Source organism: Oenanthe melanoleuca, chromosome 6 (genome assembly GCF_029582105.1).
Source record: "Oenanthe melanoleuca isolate GR-GAL-2019-014 chromosome 6, OMel1.0, whole genome shotgun sequence".
In the NCBI taxonomy this organism is placed as follows: domain Eukaryota; kingdom Metazoa; phylum Chordata; class Aves; order Passeriformes; family Muscicapidae; genus Oenanthe; species Oenanthe melanoleuca.
In genome coordinates, this window is record NC_079340.1 from 34,734,218 (window position 1) to 34,748,115 (window position 13,898).

The 13,898-nt window shown below is 36.9% G+C and overlaps 1 protein-coding gene across 1 annotated transcript in view; it reads right to left on the reverse strand.

Moving 5' to 3' along the window:
* CFAP46 (cilia and flagella associated protein 46) overlaps positions 1-13,898 on the reverse strand; it is a 64,195-nt gene that overhangs the window by 31,298 nt on the left and 18,999 nt on the right. The window contains exons 16-28 of the mRNA XM_056495662.1: positions 12,999-13,144; positions 12,219-12,472; positions 10,598-10,846; positions 9,100-9,307; positions 8,600-8,752; positions 7,758-7,865; positions 6,015-6,196; positions 3,384-3,515; positions 1,904-2,109; positions 1,226-1,281; positions 995-1,136; positions 749-887; positions 52-235 (exon numbers count right to left, since the gene is read on the reverse strand). Coding sequence (XP_056351637.1) covers positions 52-235; positions 749-887; positions 995-1,136; positions 1,226-1,281; positions 1,904-2,109; positions 3,384-3,515; positions 6,015-6,196; positions 7,758-7,865; positions 8,600-8,752; positions 9,100-9,307; positions 10,598-10,846; positions 12,219-12,472; positions 12,999-13,144 — 2,159 coding nt within the window. The remainder of the gene's footprint in view (positions 1-51; positions 236-748; positions 888-994; positions 1,137-1,225; positions 1,282-1,903; positions 2,110-3,383; positions 3,516-6,014; positions 6,197-7,757; positions 7,866-8,599; positions 8,753-9,099; positions 9,308-10,597; positions 10,847-12,218; positions 12,473-12,998; positions 13,145-13,898) is intronic.

Consider the following 13,898-nt stretch of genomic DNA (forward strand, 5'->3'; position numbering starts at 1 on the left):
TGAGAAATATCATTCTATCAGCATGGGAACAAACAGGAAGAACTGACAAACCTGTAAAGCAATGATGGCATTTTGAAAACAGCTTAACTGTCCAACAATACTTCTGGAGACTGTGGCCAGGTGTCGCCACATATGTGACAAATAACCTTCACTTTCATGACTGACTTTCTGAGTGCCCATCACAAAATTGCATCCAGATCCTGCCCTCACTGTAGCCATAAGTTTGAAAATCAGACTAGAAGAAAGATCAAACAAATTACAAATTACTTGTGTCTGTACCTGTAAAGCGACTTTGTGAGCAAGACACATTTACTAGTTCGTATTAGTATAGTGCAAAGATGCAAAGCTTATAAACTGGCATAAAAGGGCATGAACCCAACTCAAGAAGATTATGTTAACAGTTCCCTAGACAATTTAGTTTCCATTTAATGAAGATGGGCTTGCAGTTAGGAATTCTTGCTATATAGCCACTTTCATGCATCTATTTGCTTGAGAAGTAAGATACTACTTGTATACAACTTTCTTAAAAATTAAATTTACAAATATTATTAGCAGATTAATGATAGGAAGCACTGTTCATGTGTGTCTTTTTCATGGAAAAGGCACAAGTGTGTTTTGTGTTTTAAGGACAGGCCGCTAAAAAGCAATCATAATACTTTCCCAATGCAAAATAAAAAAATACTCAGGAGTTTTACACTTCTCAAGAATCAAAATGCTTATGTTAATAAAAATAAGTCAACCAACTTACAGTTTGTGTCTTGTCTGAGGCAAAACTTGAGCAGCTTCATCCAGGAGTTTCAGTGCTGTCTCCCAGTCAGCTTTATCAGCATAGATGTGGAATAATAGACCATATAAGGACGTTCTTAATGTCAGATCTTCCTCAGCACCTTTGAAGTATATTTAAATGATTTATTAATATATTGAAGAATCAGAATAATGATTACAAAATGCTGGGGTTTCTTTTATTACCACATAAACAGAAGGAAGAACATGCCTGGGAGAAAGCATCCAACTGATAACCCAATATTTTGAAAATCCTTTGTAATCCACTGATGCAAAGGACATGTATCTTTCTTTTTCTGAAAAAAAAACCAGAAAACCAAACCAAACAAAAACCAAAACCAAAACATCTTAATCTTTCAGTTAACATATTAACTGAAGTTAAGTATGATTGAACTTTTGTTTTGTCTGTGAACCAATCCATATCATTAATGTAACCTGCAACCTGTAACCTAAATAGCTTATTGACCAGATGAAAGCCACAGGCATTTCTCCAGAGTCCTACAATACAAACCCAATACTTAGGAATATTCAATTGCTTACACTCATTAATTAACATGAAATCCTGAAGTACTCTCAGATAGTCAGAGAGTAGCTGAGACCCTACAGAGCTCTCCATCTACACTCCTGCCTAAAGCAGATCCCCCTCCTTGCCTCTGAAAATTTGACTATCACAATTCTCACCCAAAGGTCAGAGATTTGGTGTTTCCCTCTCCTCTACAGCATAGTTCTGCTATGTGACACACATCACCTGCATACTGCTTCAAGGGGATGACTTCTTTGGATTACACATGCTGTTCATAATCAACAAGTATTTAATTTTATCAAAAACCCCCAGCACAGTCTAAATTTTAACTTCTTCCTACTGCCAAAGTCCTAAACAGTCTGTTAGAAATCTGAACATGTGCAAAGTAAAACTTTCCTTTTGCAGGCAGAAGAAATTTGAGTCTGCAGGTAGGAGAAACCTTCACTTAGTTTGACAATTGCCCAAAACCAAAAGAATCACCAAATGGAATATAAGAGTATGTGACTGCATAAGGTAAGAAGCAGAAATGTGTTTATGACAAATAAGTCACTTTTGACTCTTAGGAAAGGTATCTTGAAGTTTCTTTTCCATCAGCACCAATCACTTTAAATAAGCAATACCTATTAGAAATTTTTACCTGTTTGTGTTTAGATTCTGCTTTAATTATATTGTTAAGAATTATTTCGGTAGGTTCCTTAAACTGTTCTCTGTCATGTGGTGAGCCTAGTAAAGGTAAACATGCATTCCAAAAGTGCCTAGCTGCAAACATTACGAGGGAATAATTTCCAGCTTCACCTGCATACCTGAAGAAAAGGAAGTAGAACTTAATATGGAAAAACAACCACACTTCAGCTATAATAAAGAATTTTACTTCTAGGAACATTTGGGTTTAGTTGATCTATGGAAGACCCCAGCAATGAGGACTTAGCATAAGCTATTTTCCACGGTTATATACCAAACAACTTCACACGCTCAGCAGAACTAGGAATAAATAAGTAGCATATCAATGATTTTACTGTATTTCTGCATAATCTTAGCTCAAGAGAATTCATTAAAAATAGCAGAAACCTCCTTCAGATGTTCTCATTGGAATAATATACTTTTTTGGCTACCTATTATGTTAATTTCTCATTTAAAAAAAACATTAAAAAATAAAACATAGTAAACCGTACTGTGGATTTTCCTTAGTACAGTACCACTGTAACACAAGAATATGTCCCAAATGCCTCTAACTGCATTCAAATTGCTTTGAGCGTATTTCATGCCAATGAACTTCGAATTAATAAAAGTTAGTAATCCTGCAGATTGTGACACAACACAGTGTATTCTGTGTGAGAAACAGCTTGGCATTTTAGTGAAAAATTACAGATTGATTGGTGCAATGTAATCATCGATTGAACAGTGTTACTGTTTTTAAAAAAGCAGCCTCTTGAAGCTGTCAGTCATCACAGATCATGTTTGGACTGCTGCATCCAGTTCTAGCCCACCCAATACATGGCAGACATGGAGAAACCATAAGGAGCTCAGTGAAGGGCCACTGAGATGATTCAGGGACTGGACTGTGCTTGCGTTGAGAAGAGCTCTAGCTGAAGAGGTGGCTTTGGGAGACCTAACAAGGAGAAGCTTCTCAATAACCTAACAAAGTTATTGAGAAGCAACAGTCAGGCTTTTCCCAGGGAATGGCAGAACAAGCAAGAACAGGCATAAGTTAAAAAGAGAATGTCCCCATGGGTCCAGCCGCGCAGTGAAGCAGGTCACTCACACAGGCTGCGTGTCCCCACTCCTTGAGGTTTTCACAGCCAGACTGGATAAAGCCTGGACTGGCCCTGCTTTGATAGGAGTCTGAACTAGAGTCCTTTTGAGGATGGGATGATCCTATGACACTACAAGGTCAATTATGTGGAAAGTACTTGATAAATTTACTAAAGTGCAAAAATCTGTAAAATCCTTTGTTAAACATTTCAACTCACAACAATGTTGATTTTTATCAGTCTTGGGAGAAAATATGATGATCCCCAAAACTGTAAGTAAACTTTAGATCTATTTGATAATATTTTTCTCTCAACATAAAACATACCTGGCACTCTGAACAAAGGTTTTTGATGCTGCTACACGCAGATCTTTTCTTCCAGACAAGTTTTCCATTATGCTCTTTCCTTGTATACAGGCTGTAGTGCTTAACATTTCTTGTCTCACCCTGTTACCAAGCCTGCATAAAGGCAAATACTTCAAGAAGTGCTAAGTCTTACGGGCAAAGATCATACCACTTCCTATTAATGATGTATTAAAGTTGCTACTATGTACATGCCCCTTGCTTTGGAAGTTACAAATGCTTCTACTGAGTTTCCTTTTAAAAGTAGAAAACATTTCAAAAACTGAATATTTTGTGAAAAGGTAGACTGAAATGTCGTTTTCACACCTCTAACGAAAATAGCTGCGAAATCGTATTTTAAAAACTATTATCAATTTTTAGCAAGGAATCAACATAGGTTTGAAATTTTCTCCCTATTTTTCACTATTGTACATTAAAAAAAAAGAATTAGGCCCAAGTCGAATTTATACACCAAGCAATTAAAATTAAAACCAGAAATCGGGAAAATTAGACCATTTTTGGTACTTTCTTTTGGAATTTGTTATGCTTGTGTCTGGTAAAGTATGTCCAGGGCTATTGAGAAATTGATATGGATCCTACTCTAATACATGTAGAAGAAAACAATGTAGATTTCAGTCCCAGAGTTAATCAGTCAAGAAATGAATACACAAACAAGTATATCCCATTGGTTAATACCACTGATTAACAGAACTGAGTATGAAAAGAGTGATCACAAACTGCAGGAGCTCTCGGTGGCCGCGTTACCAGCGGGGCCGGAGCCGGGGCCGGGGCAGGCACGGCCCGTGGCCAGCAGAGGGCAGCGCTGCCCGCGGCAGGAGCGCGCCGGCCCCGGCCCCGCCCGGCATTCCCTGGAATCCTGTCCTGCATTCCCTGGAATTCGTCCCGGCATTCCCTGGAATTCTGTCCTGCATTCCCTGGAATCCTGTCCTGCATTCCCTGGAATTCTGCCCGGCATTCCCTGGAATTCTGTCCTGCATTCCCTGGAATCCCGCCCGGCATTCCCTGGAATCCTGCCCTTCATTCCCTGGAATCCTGCCCTTCATTCCCGGGGAATCCTGCCCGGCATTCCCTGGAATCCTGCCCTTCATTCCCTGGAATCCCGCCCGGCATTCCCTGGAATCCTGCCCTTCATTCCCGGGGAATCCTGCCCTTCATTCCCGGGGAATCCTTCCCGGCATTCCCTGGAATCCTGTCCTGCATTCCCTGGAATCCCGCCCGGCATTCCCTGGAATCCTGCCCTGCATTCCCGGGGAATCCTGCCCGGCATTCCCTGGAATCCTGTCCTGCATTCCCTGGAATCCTGCCCTGCATTCCCGAGGAATCCTGCCCTGCATTCCCTGGAATCCTGCCCTGCATTCCCGAGGAATCCTGCCCTGCATTCCCTGGAATCCTGCCCTGCATTCCCGGGGAATCCTGCCCTGCATTCCCTGGAATCCTGCCCTGCATTCCCGAGGAATCCTGCCCTGCATTCCCTGGAATCCTGCCCTGCATTCCCGGGGAATCCTGCCCTGCATTCCCTGGAATCCTGCCCTGCATTCCCGAGGAATCCTGCCCTGCATTCCCTGGAATCCTGCCCTGCATTCCCGGGGAATCCTGCCCTGCATTCCTTGGAAACAGCATCCGCAGCTCATGGCTCTACAATCAACATTGTATCTTTCAGCACTTTGCAGATTGCTAGATGTCAGAAAGTAGTCTCAATTTCTGTGAAGTTCTGAAACTATCTATTTAATATTAAGATAAATTACTTGGTTTTTAAACCCAAGTACAAAACAACTACAAGTTTCAAGGAACAGAATAGTGTTTTTATAAGTTGAATTATTTTGCAGAGAGAAAACATGAACACTATATTGTATCTGAAATCTTTCACTTTTATTTCAAACTTCCTAGTTTCAAAAAACCTGCTATTAAACAAAGCTGATTCTTTTCGGATAAATTTAAATTCTGCTTTTGGAGGAAATTGTTTTTAGAAATAGAGGGCTTGAAGTACATAAACTTTTTTTTTTTTTTTTTTTAGCCAGGTTTCAAAGTATCAGTTAAGTAAGAGGCTGGGCTTTCAAAGGAATTAGTTACATTCCTACTGCACCCATATGCATAGCGGGCAGTGCAGTGCTGTCAGACTCCCTGACAGCACAGCCTGGAGTACAGACAGGAGCTCTCGAATCTTTCATCACCTCCAGCTCCAACCTGGCCCGTGAATTATGTGTGTTAGAGCCAGATGAAAACTGAAACCAATTTGCACCAAAACGCAAAAGTAGAATCAGATTTTCTGCTTAGAAATTATAAAAGTGTCAAAATACTATGATTGCCAGGGATCATTTCAGAGCAGCAGTGCTCCAGGGAAGACACCCAAACACAGAGATGTACAAGCTTCTGACTCATTTGGATGGCAAGTTTCATCTGGCTTCCTGAACAGGGTCCAGAGCCACAATCTGGATCTCTCACTGCCTTTAACTTCCATTTTCATCTCTAACTGAACTATTTTTTGGGAAAAAAGATTCTTCCATTTTAGATTATGTGACCAAACACATTTGCCCGCTTTCTTCAAAACCTTAGTTCAAGTACAATACCATATCATACAAAATTCTATGTACTTACATGCCATATTTCTTAATACTTCTGTTGTGGACAAAATTCTTATCTGAGTCCAAGATCCTTTTGGAACAAGTCATCACTCTTTTGTGGTCTTGTGATGCATACGCAAAATATGTAAGTCGTGTCAGTGTCTGCAATTCCACTAAGGAATCTGACCAACTGCATTCTAAAGCCATATTCATTAACTAGGATTAAAAAAAAAATTACAAAAAAAAAAAAAAGTTTGATTTCCAGGTTTTTATATGCTTTTTTCTACATGCCTGCAGCTGTATATTCCTTAAAACCCACCTGGGCATAGAACAAGTATGTGATAAAGCCATCTAGAAAATGAAAGAGCTACAAGTACAACCAAATATACGAGAGAGGCCTCATCCACCATGTAGTAAGCATTACCATAGTGTGTGCAAATCCAGCTGTAATTGTGCATGCCTTTTGGCCAGAAGTATCTATTATTCTATGTCCTCCGTCATCTTTCAAAAACCAGTGGAATAGGACTTCCAAAATTCAGAGCCCCTTTTAGTTAAGCCAAAAGTAAGAATGGGATATAGAATTGGTTTTTGCAACAAACAGTAATTGAAATAAGTAGTTGCTATGTATGTTGTTATATATGTGGCAGCTTGGGAGAGCTTGGGCTCTATAATCTTAGAGGTCTTTTCCAACCTAAACATATATACAGATATAGATAGTTACAGATAGTTTCATGTATAGAGTCATAATAGGATCTACACTTTTCCATTCCCTTTCTTCTGTACATGTCGAAGTTCCACCTTTCTAGAACAGTGGTGATGGTCAATGAATTGGTCCAAATGAAGATACTACAACACTGCTATACAAAACTATGCTGGTGAAGAATAGCTAAAGTTAAGTTGTAATATTTGACATAAATCTGTAGACCAACTAGAATTAGATACCTATATATTTATAAGGATCCAAACCCTAGCTGTCATCAGTAGTTGTGCTGCTTGTTTGGTTCCACACAGTCGGTCAATAGTAACCAAGTGTAGTTGTGTTCTACCTTGAACTGTCTAAAGTAAATTCACTATAATGTGAAGTTTTCTGTGTAAATATTGAATGCTTCTAATACAAACCCAAACCTCTGTATAACTAGCTGAAATGAGGTTGGAGCCAGGGAGGGGTCAGTCTCTTTACCCAGGCAGCAAGTGACAGGACAAGCGGAAACAGCCTCAAGTCACACCAGGGGAGGTTTAGGTTTGATTTAGGGAAAATTCCTTCCTTGAAAGGGCTCTCCATCTGTAGCACAGCTGCCCAGAGCAGGGCTGGAGGGATGCAAAAGTCATGTGGATGTGGCATTTGGTGGCCTTGGCAGTGCTGGGGGAACAGCTGGGCTCCACAATCTTGGAGGGCTTTTCTAACCTAAACAATTTTATGCTTTTATTAAGTTTGCTCCAGAAGAAAAATGAAAGGTTAGAAGTATGGTTCTGTACAGAATTCATCTGAACCCATTATGCTCATCTGATGGTTACTGAAACAATCAGTTTCAGTAGAGCAACACAAGCACAAACCTAATATTTATATTCTAATTCTATCTGGTCTTTGTATAAATAAAATTATTCCGTCACAAAAATCTCCCTCCTGTCATAAATAATTAATCCCTTGGTTAAAGAAAATAATAATACAATAAAAGTTTCAAAAATAATTTAAACTCTATTTAAAATTGAATCTGAAATCAAATTCATAGTATGCAATGTCATAAAACTCAAAAGCTTATAAAAAAACCAAAAATACCTGAGATAAGCTAGGAACAGTGAAATCCATGAGACCCAAGCCATTACATGAGTATATCTCCAGACCAACAAGAATTCTTGCCAGAGGATTTTGTGCTTCATCATTATTCTAAGCAGAAATTTAAAAATTGACATTTAGAGGTTTTGGAGTTTTTTTGCAAGTTAATATTATTAAGGACATTAATTGAAAAACAATAATAATAATAATGTTTGAAAACCTCAATTTGCTTTTAGCAATTCCTGCTCTCTACTGTGTCCTTAAAATGGTCAGGTTTTTGTATTTATATATTTTTAATTAACAATGTGAACTCAACTACTACAGTGTCAACACTAAAAGCCCACATCAACAATACAATAAAGGCAAATTTCATATGCCACTTAGAGTTTCCAGTTTTACAGACACTATAAAATAAAAATATAAGAATTAAATTTTTCTTTGCAGCTTACTAGGTCTATAATCTATTTATAATGAGGCCATAGTAAATGCTGACATAAATATAGCTGATTTTTCTTGACACTTTTAATGCAGCCATTTTATTATTTTACATTTGTGAATTCAAAATCAATTTTGCTCAACAGTCATCATATGAAAAACATCTCCTTGGCAGCTAACAACAGAAGAAAGAGTTAAGAAATACAGACTCACTGCTATACCCACTGTGAAAAATTTGCTATGTTCCATAAGGAATGACAGCCAAATTTTTTTTTACATTCTGATCAAATATACTGATGCAAATTCACCTTGATAACTTCAGTTATTATTAAATGAATTTATGAACTGAAGTTTTCTTTGTAAAGTTTCAGCGTTATACAGGATTTCAGGGATTTCAGGGCAATACATACCTCCTCGTCCTGAGTCCCAAGCTGATGTCTGATCTGCTGCTGATTTAACTGCTTTGCTTTCACCCAGGTAGCAATGATCTGTTGTTGTGCAGCAATAGAGACTTTTTCCTTAACTATGGTTCTAGTCATTGCATTTAGGGCAAATTCACAAATCTAAACACCAAGAAGAGAAAAAATCAATGTGAAACACAGAAGAATGTGGAAAGTTTCTTGTATGGAACATGCTATCCATGAGTTATTTTTAAATTACTGCACATGGATCTCTAAGGCTAAGAAAATCTCCTTTAAGTCAACCAGAGGCAAATAGAAGCTACTGTCCTCAGCCCCAAGCTGGGAGGGAGCTCCAGTGTGCATTTGGGGAGGATTTGTGGTGGCAGAAACTGTAAAAGGAGGTAGCTATTTTGTTTTTCTCCCTCCAAAAATTTCTTCTATAAAATTTATAAGAATTGTAATAAATGACACCAGAATGAAAGGGACTACAAAAAATCAGGGGTTTGTACCTCTAAGGCAGCTTTGATGTCAGGAAGTCCACTAGGATCTACTGAAAAAGACTGGATATTTGCTTTTTCCTGTTTCTTTGCTTCAGCTTTTCTGCTACTCTCTATTGCTATACCTTCTGTGTTCTCAGCAGGTTTTGGCTTTGGAATCCAAGAAATAATTAGGCCTCGAGCCAAAGCATTACATAACATCAGTAAAATTTCAGTACTTCTGTAGAAGAAAATAAAAATCAGAAGTGAACTGGATCAAAATAAAAGGCAGGAATAAAGTTATTGATTTCAAGAAGTAAGCATTACTTAAAAATCTAGGTTTTTTCTTAGAAAGCAAAATTACAGATAGTACAAAAAAAAAAATCTGCCCGTTGGTAAAACAGTTCAATGATTGAAACCACAAAACCCAGGATCAATTTTCAGCTAACATCAATTTTTCTCACTCATTCTGTAACTGAAGCTTCCCTTTCATCATATGGAAAAAAAAAATACATATGCCAGACCAACATTTAAAAAAACTTTTTATTGATGGGTATATATGAAAAGAGAAACTATTTTCATAAACCATGCCATTTTCACATTTTTTATGGTTCTCATGCTAACCCAGTGACAAGCTGAGAAGCTGAGATTTTTTTTTTTTTTTAATTTTTTTTTTTTTTTTTTTGGGGAAACCATGAGCCTAATTAGATCTAAGAGGTTATTGCTAGTACATGCTGATCTAAGTATCAAAATTAGTAAGCATGTATTACCAGTCTTCATCTCTGCACAAACTGAAATTTAGATTTTATTCCCAGTATTGTTAAAAGAGACTTCTTTGCTGCTGGTCCTTACTCTACCTTGTGATGAGGTCACTGTCAACAAAGGGCCAAAATATCTAGGAATTTGTCCCATAGTCAGACTTTAACTAAAGTATCTACTCCACAATGGTCAATCATTCTCCCACTGCATTTACTGCAGAACAGGATTTCTCTAAACCACTGTGTTCCCATTTTCATGGAACTAATGAGCACATTCCCTTCATTTATTTTGTTTTCTATTTTCTCTTATTTCAGAACCGCTAGTAATCACCTTACGCTAGTTAGAAATATTTGCAATCAACTACATTTACAAAGTAATTCAAGTTCAGAGAGCTGACAGCAAGCAAATGCATTTTGAGCTGTTGTGCAAATTCAGAGTCTAAGAGAATTTTCCCAATTTTCTAACTTAACAAAATGCTATTTTGCATGCACATGTTGCTATTCCACACTGAAGAGAAAGCAATATTTATTGGTCTAAAGTTGTCTTACACTTAACATGGCTTACAGTACAGTAACAAAGAACAAACAGAAAGGATTATAATTTAATTTTCACAATTTATCTCCTGAGCTACTGTGTATATACTAAGGCTTTTTCACTACCAGTGAGAGCTAGCAATAAACATTTCACAGCACAAAGTGGCTTGCAGTGTTTGCAGTAATATTTTCTTTGTTTTAGAAAAAAAACATGTTCATATCCAAAAATCTAAATTTACCCATTGTGCCCAACAGTCTTGATGGCTCCAAGAAGAGTCTGGAGATACTCGATAATGTCCCTCTGTCTTCCTGAAGAAATCAGATGTCTGTTATAATTTAAGATATACGCCACAGCATTGTGAACAATCCAGGCTTCATTCAATTCTTCTCCTATTTCAGCTGCACGTTGGAAGTTTTCCATAGCATACCAAGATAAGTTGTCTATCCATAAACTATAAAATTTGAATAAAGAAGCTCTTTTTCCAAAGCTTCAACACTGGAAGGAATTCTATCATAAGGTTAAATATACAATACTACATCTCAACCAACAACAAGAACAAAAATTACATTACTTTTCAGAAGTTCTTATCCACTGACTTATATTTTACTTTGATGAGAAGATGGTTCAGAAGAGGAAGTAGTATAAACATAAAAATGAGTAGTCTCTGATATTCAAAGCTATTAGCTTAAAAAACAGTGTCTATGGTTCATGTTTCATCCACGTGTTTTTTAAACACATGTGTGAATCCACCCACCAGTGCCCGACATTGTTAAATAACCGTGTCAAGACTCTACTTGAATATCAGTATAAGTGAGGCATGCCATCTGACAGTTAAGGACGTGTCTTTTTTACTCAAAACTTGTACTCAAAGACATTTCCAGGTGCTCTAAAATGCTGTCATGATTTTAAATAGAATACCATTTCTTTCAGTCTATGTGACAACTGTCTTTCAATAAATTTATTTTCTTTCTTTATTATCGAAATGTACTGCTTATGTATTACTTAGAAAAAACAATTCTAAAACTACAGTCTTGAATGATCATGAATTGCCATGGTAACCACATCAAAAAGTCAAAAGCACAAAATGACACTGGGTATTACTATGTCAACAATGGTACAGGACACAGTACGAGACCAAAGTCCTTTTTTTCTATGGATTTTTAATCTAATTAGATAAACTCAAAAGTAGCTAGTAGAAAATTTTGAAAGAGAATTCTCATCTTCTTTGCCCCTTGGCTCTGATCAGTTTATAATTTTTCCTGTTTTACTGCACATTTGCAAGCAGACAGTGTGAGAAAGTTTACTTCACTTTCAGACTTAATGAGCAGACCTAGGGACACAGCTGTGCCATCATGCTCTCTCAGGACATGACCACGTAAGGCTGGCATTACCATGAATGTCAACAGCAGAGAGTGTAAGCAGCACCTTCAGAAATCTCTCTTCCCTCCTTCTCCTTCTCAAGAAATAATCATGTGAGACTAGTAAAAAAACAGTACTTGCTATATTCTACTCTCCCAAACTCATTTCAGTTGGTTGGATGGAACACACTAGATTTGCACACTGGAGTAATTCATCACACGTATTCAGTACTACAAAATCATTTTACGTATAGGAGCCATAAAGCAAGACAAAAAGAGTTTTTTGATTTGGGGAGACATATTTTTAAATACAGAATTTCATCATCTAAATGCCAATATACAATGACTTATTTGGTTTTCAGTTTGCAACACTAGCTTCCAGTTTCAGAGAAATAAATGTTAAACAAAAAATAAAATCCACACTCCAAAGTGAAAGGAAACCTAAGAAAAAATATTTCAAACTATTTTTAGATCCTTTCCCCATTTCCCATGACTACCTACAAAAATGAAGAATCTGGTGACAATTTTACTAAGGAGAAACAGCTTTTGCAATTATCATTGGTGTCTGATAATAATGCTGTTAAGAGTTCCTTGGTCTTGATATGTATTACAAAAAAGCACCTGTACGTTTTCCATTCTGGATCACTTTCAGGAAGATATGAAACACTTCCTGGGCAACACTGGTATGTAGCCTCTGGAGGTACAGCATGATCATTCAGTTTGATCCCCTGCAATCCTAATAAATGAACAGTTGCCTGAAAAGACACAGAGAAATAATTTGTCTACCCAGGTTACCATTGTAACAATGGATTAAACTTCATATTAGTGCCGTTACCTCTTCAAAAATTAAAAAATGCAAAATGCTTTTTCAATTGTTGTACAGGCATGTACAAGTATATGTACAAGTATACAGGCTTAGTACTTCATAAGCTTAAAATTGTCTACAGCTACCTTTACTAAATACTTACATGGAGAAAAAACCACTGTTTATATATGTAAGTTTTTAAATCATTCTGGAACTTTGAAGATCCAGAAATGTAATGTCAGATGTTAAAATTTTACAGTGGAATTTTTTGTAAAGAAGTGTGATCAGCACCTGAAGTAAAATTATTGCTACAGTTACTTTCATACAGTATTTTGGTAAGGTTGCTTCTTGAAACCACTTATTCCTTTACTTCATAAGGAGATAGAAAATAACTAAACTCAAATTTCCAGTGCTTCAAGATTTATATATAAAACAAAACTAAGCAAATATGAATGAAAGTCATGTAATTTATTTACCTCTGCATTAATAAATCTTATTTCTGCTATTATTCTGAGTAAATCTGCTTCAAAGGAGAAGGATTTAGCAGGCAGCAATGATTCTCCTGATGAGCTGTCACCTTGACCACGAACCATCATAGTTGCATTAGCTTTATTCTTCTGTGCTAAAAATAAATAAACTCATTATTATTTCCATGCAAATCATCATCTGCATTTTTAAATTTATGAACCCCTACATATTTTTAAATTCACAAGGAACAGTTAGCAAGAAAAGATTTTTAACTATTTCAAGCAAATGATTTTTTTATTAGTGCCATTTATTGCACTCAAAACCTGCTCTCAAGCAGTCCTGAGGCATTTGTTACCTGTTATTTTGCTGCATTTTTGCATAACCTTCAGTATTTGCAGAAAAAAACTTGCCTCAGTCAGAATATGATACTGAAATTTCAGTGTGAATAGACTCCATGGCTCCTAGTTCAATTTTATTGCATTAATGGAAGTGGACCATAGAACTCAATTATGCAGAGGCTAAAGCTTTTGTGCATTTGAATCATGGACTGGGTTGACTTTCTGGTAATGCACACATCGGTAAAGAGGAAAAATAGCATTCTTTTTCTTTGGTTTAATAATGAAGAGAAAAGACTAAGGTTATTTTAATACAAACACAAAGTTTGCAAGAACACACCAGTTTCTATTCACCATGCTTCTGGCATGTGGTTGCCCTCAGTTTCTGCTAAGTGCATTTATTTTTCCCTTCTTTTGTTTGGAAAAGACAAAGACTAAACATGGCTAGTAAGAAGATGCAAAACTCATGAAAGAAAACCAGCAAATTGATGTCCTATTTTAAGTGGACCTTGGAAACAGTATGGAATAGATTTGATTAACTTGGGCTAGTGAAAAGAAAAAACATTTCATCTG